Source organism: Cyprinodon variegatus, unplaced genomic scaffold (genome assembly GCF_000732505.1).
Source record: "Cyprinodon variegatus isolate N-32 unplaced genomic scaffold, C_variegatus-1.0 Scaffold387, whole genome shotgun sequence".
NCBI classification, from domain to species: Eukaryota; Metazoa; Chordata; class Actinopteri; order Cyprinodontiformes; family Cyprinodontidae; genus Cyprinodon; species Cyprinodon variegatus.
The window spans coordinates 575,697-579,047 of NW_015150840.1; the positions used below are offsets into that span (position 1 = coordinate 575,697).

A 3,351-nucleotide genomic window follows, 5' to 3' on the forward strand; every position below is an offset into this window, starting at 1 on the left:
TAGCAGTAAAAGTGCCTGAAGAGAAGAAGGGAATGTCATAATTGAGAATATTTACAATCTTTAAGGAAGTTACCGGTAATGCAAAAATAGACAAGGAATTACATGACATCACATATTTTCCCAGTTATTTAAATGATTATCTTATTTTATGAGGGATTTGTCTAAAATCCCTACAGTCCCTACATCTGTATTTACTTTAAGAATATTCATTTCAGGGATCATTTTCAATGAATAAAAAAATAACTGTGTTACTCAATCCTTTATGTATAAGTGTTTCATACCTGTTGTCTCTGGTCCAGTCGGGTCGAATAAAAGTGAAGAAGAGGCATGAGTGGTGCTCTGTGCACAGCCTCTGACAGTGCTCAACAGAAGGAGAGTAAAGGAAGGTTATGTCTGACCCTGGAAAATCAATGTTCTCCAGAAGTCCATCCCTGTATGCTAAAGGAAAAAGTTAGAGAGAAGAAAAGTGTAAGATTACCTTCTTAGATGTTACAAAAAGCAAACATATTAAGCAAACAAAACATTTCCATGTAAATCCTAAAACATAGAGTGTTATAGTGAATTACCTTTAATGAAGGAGAAGCTGCTGGCTATTAGCAGGCCAACCAGAATAGAATACTTTTCCATCTTTTACTGCAGATACCTTCAGAGCTCTCTCAGCTTTTAAAAGAACCAGTTCAGCAAATATAAAGCAGTCAAAGGGCGGTTTGTTTACACAGTCTGATTGTATCACGTCTAAATATTTCTGTCATGTGGCCAGCTGTCTCTATATATATCTGGCTGCGTGTGTATATATGTATTGTGGAAAAGCATTTTGTTATGAATCACAAATATTTAATAATGGCTAGACATCAGGGAGTCTCCCGGAACATCCGGGAGACTCCCTGGATGTTCCGGGAGACTTCCTTGTTCACTGATGCCCTTGAGTCAGATAAAATATCCCGGATTTTAGACAATGTGAGGTGGTGTTTTTTTAATGCCAGTGAGGGCGTTCAGGCAGTACAATAATTTATATATCATGTGCGGATAAGAACTACTTCGATTGCGCAGGAACCACAAGAGAGAGCGGGGTGTGAGGGGGAGGTTGCTGGTAAAACCCGTGCAGAAAAAAAAATACAAAAATATAGGACTAGTTTTACAGCAGAATATACTAAAGTATAGCCACGTCTAGTGAAGGTAAGGAACAGTGGCGGATCTAGACCAAATCTACCAGGGGGCCAGAAGGGGGCCAGCATGTTTTCATGGGGGCACAGGAAAGCATGAAATAAATGATCAGCACTGTATGCTGAAGTCCCATTAAAAAACAGAGAGCACAACCAATGTTCAAGGCTACAAGATTGAAAGTAGTGAAAATAAAAGACCAATACTGTTCTGTTTTGGGTTTAAGAAATTACTGTAAGTTAATAAACAGTTTATGAGCAGTTGCTGGCGATAAGTGTGTATGTATGGGGCAGGGTGCGGGTCCGTAGTACCTGGGGGGGTTAAGCATCTCCCTGAAATTAGTTTTTNGATCTAGACCAAATCTACCAGGGGGCCAGAAGGGGGCCAGCATGTTTTCATGGGGGCACAGGAAAGCATGAAATAAATGATCAGCACTGTATGCTGAAGTCCCATTAAAAAACAGAGAGCACAACCAATGTTCAAGGCTACAAGATTGAAAGTAGTGAAAATAAAAGACCAATACTGTTCTGTTTTGGGTTTAAGAAATTACTGTAAGTTAATAAACAGTTTATGAGCAGTTGCTGGCGATAAGTGTGTATGTATGGGGCAGGGTGCGGGTCCGTAGTACCTGGGGGGGTTAAGCATCTCCCTGAAATTAGTTTTTGTCTGCATTAGTTTTTGTCTGCATGGCTTTGCAGTGCCTGGACTGGCATGGCTATCATTATATGCAGTACTCATGATGAGGGGGGGTGGCATCCCCCTTCTTAAAAAAATCATCCCCCCTTCCCATCCCCTGTGACATTTTATTACTGAATGTGTAAAATTTCTACTATAGATTAACAGTAATGGCAATAATATTGCCCTTTCAACATTTGGCGGCCTGTGGGCTTACGAGTAGCCTGAGCAAGATAAATAAAATCCCACCACGACTATGAAGCTGATCCCAGTGGGAAATTTGTCCACTGCATTTGTCCCTAACTATGTAGGGGCAGTGACAGCCATGCCAGTCCAGGTACTGACTGCAGTTCTACTGTAAAGCGCCTTGGTCAAGGTCAATGACTGGTGTACCTGACATGTAACAACCATACCATGCATAGTGCTCTAGGTTAACAGGATATATTAATCAGACTATGCATGCTTCAAAAAAAGAAAAAAATCCATTATCCCCCTTTTTTTTTTTTTTTTTTTTTTTTTTTACAACTAGACTACTGATTATTTGAAGCTTTTAAATGTAAAATAGTTTGTAGAACTCTGTGAACATTAAGACCTTTACTAGTGTGAGGGATAGCTTTAGACTTGAAAGTGATTGTCTATATATAGTCAGATACTGTTGTTTGCAGCTGCAGATCAAAATGAACAACATAACACCCTCTGGCTCGAGGATTCTTGCAATGATAAAGGAAGGGGTAAGAGGGGAGGATGGTTGGTCAAGGTGTTTGTGAACTCTGAATCTTTAAAAAAAGGAGGTAGCTTAGAATGCTTTAGACTGCTTCTAAACATTTTGAGGGAAGGGAAGCGCCAGGTTTAGGCATTGCAAATTCAAAACCTCGCAGCTCAACCTGAGAAGGCTCCAGACTACTGGGTTCCACAAAACTCATTAACCTCAACAAAGTGTTAAGGTGAGCAAACAATCTTCTACCTCAAAAGATCTGCCTGTGGTGTAACTACCAACGTCACTCTGTTTACTTTCCATGATTCAATATATCTAAGCAGACATCCAAAGTTCCAAAAACTCATTTTAGTGAGATGCTTAACCCCCCCACAACCACGAAGACACCAGCCTTGATTCTGTACAATCACTCGCGTCAAAGTAGCTTGGGGGCCATACACACACACTTAAGGCCAGCAATTTCGCAACAACTATTTATTAACTAAGAGTAATTTCTTAAACACAACACAGAACAGTATTGGTCTTTTATTTTCAATTCTTTCAATCTTGTAGCCTTGAACATTGGTTGTGCTTTCTGTTTTTTAATTGGACTTCAGCAAACAGTGCACCTCGCCACGGTGTCATCATTCCTCACCATGGCCGGTTCTAGACAGGAGCCAACGGGGGCCAGAAATTCTAATGATGATATGCACTGGAACAGACATGGTCCTTTGGAACTACTTTATTCTTTTTCTTTACAAATTCTGTTTTACTAATTATTCTAAAACAATAAGGTGATAGCTTCAGTGGTATTGAGATAG

At 39.9% G+C, this 3,351-nt stretch overlaps 1 protein-coding gene across 1 annotated transcript in view; it reads right to left on the reverse strand.

The window, feature by feature from the left end:
- The window catches only part of LOC107092602 (plasma kallikrein-like), a 7,546-nt gene extending 6,822 nt beyond the window's left edge, over positions 1 to 724 (reverse strand). The window contains exons 1-3 of the mRNA XM_015387165.1: positions 567 to 724; positions 282 to 438; positions 4 to 15 (exon numbers count right to left, since the gene is read on the reverse strand). Of these exons, the coding sequence (XP_015242651.1) occupies positions 4 to 15; positions 282 to 438; positions 567 to 627 (230 nt within the window). The 5' untranslated portion in view covers positions 628 to 724. The remainder of the gene's footprint in view (positions 1 to 3; positions 16 to 281; positions 439 to 566) is intronic.
- Positions 725 to 3,351: the final 2,627 nt, after the last annotated feature.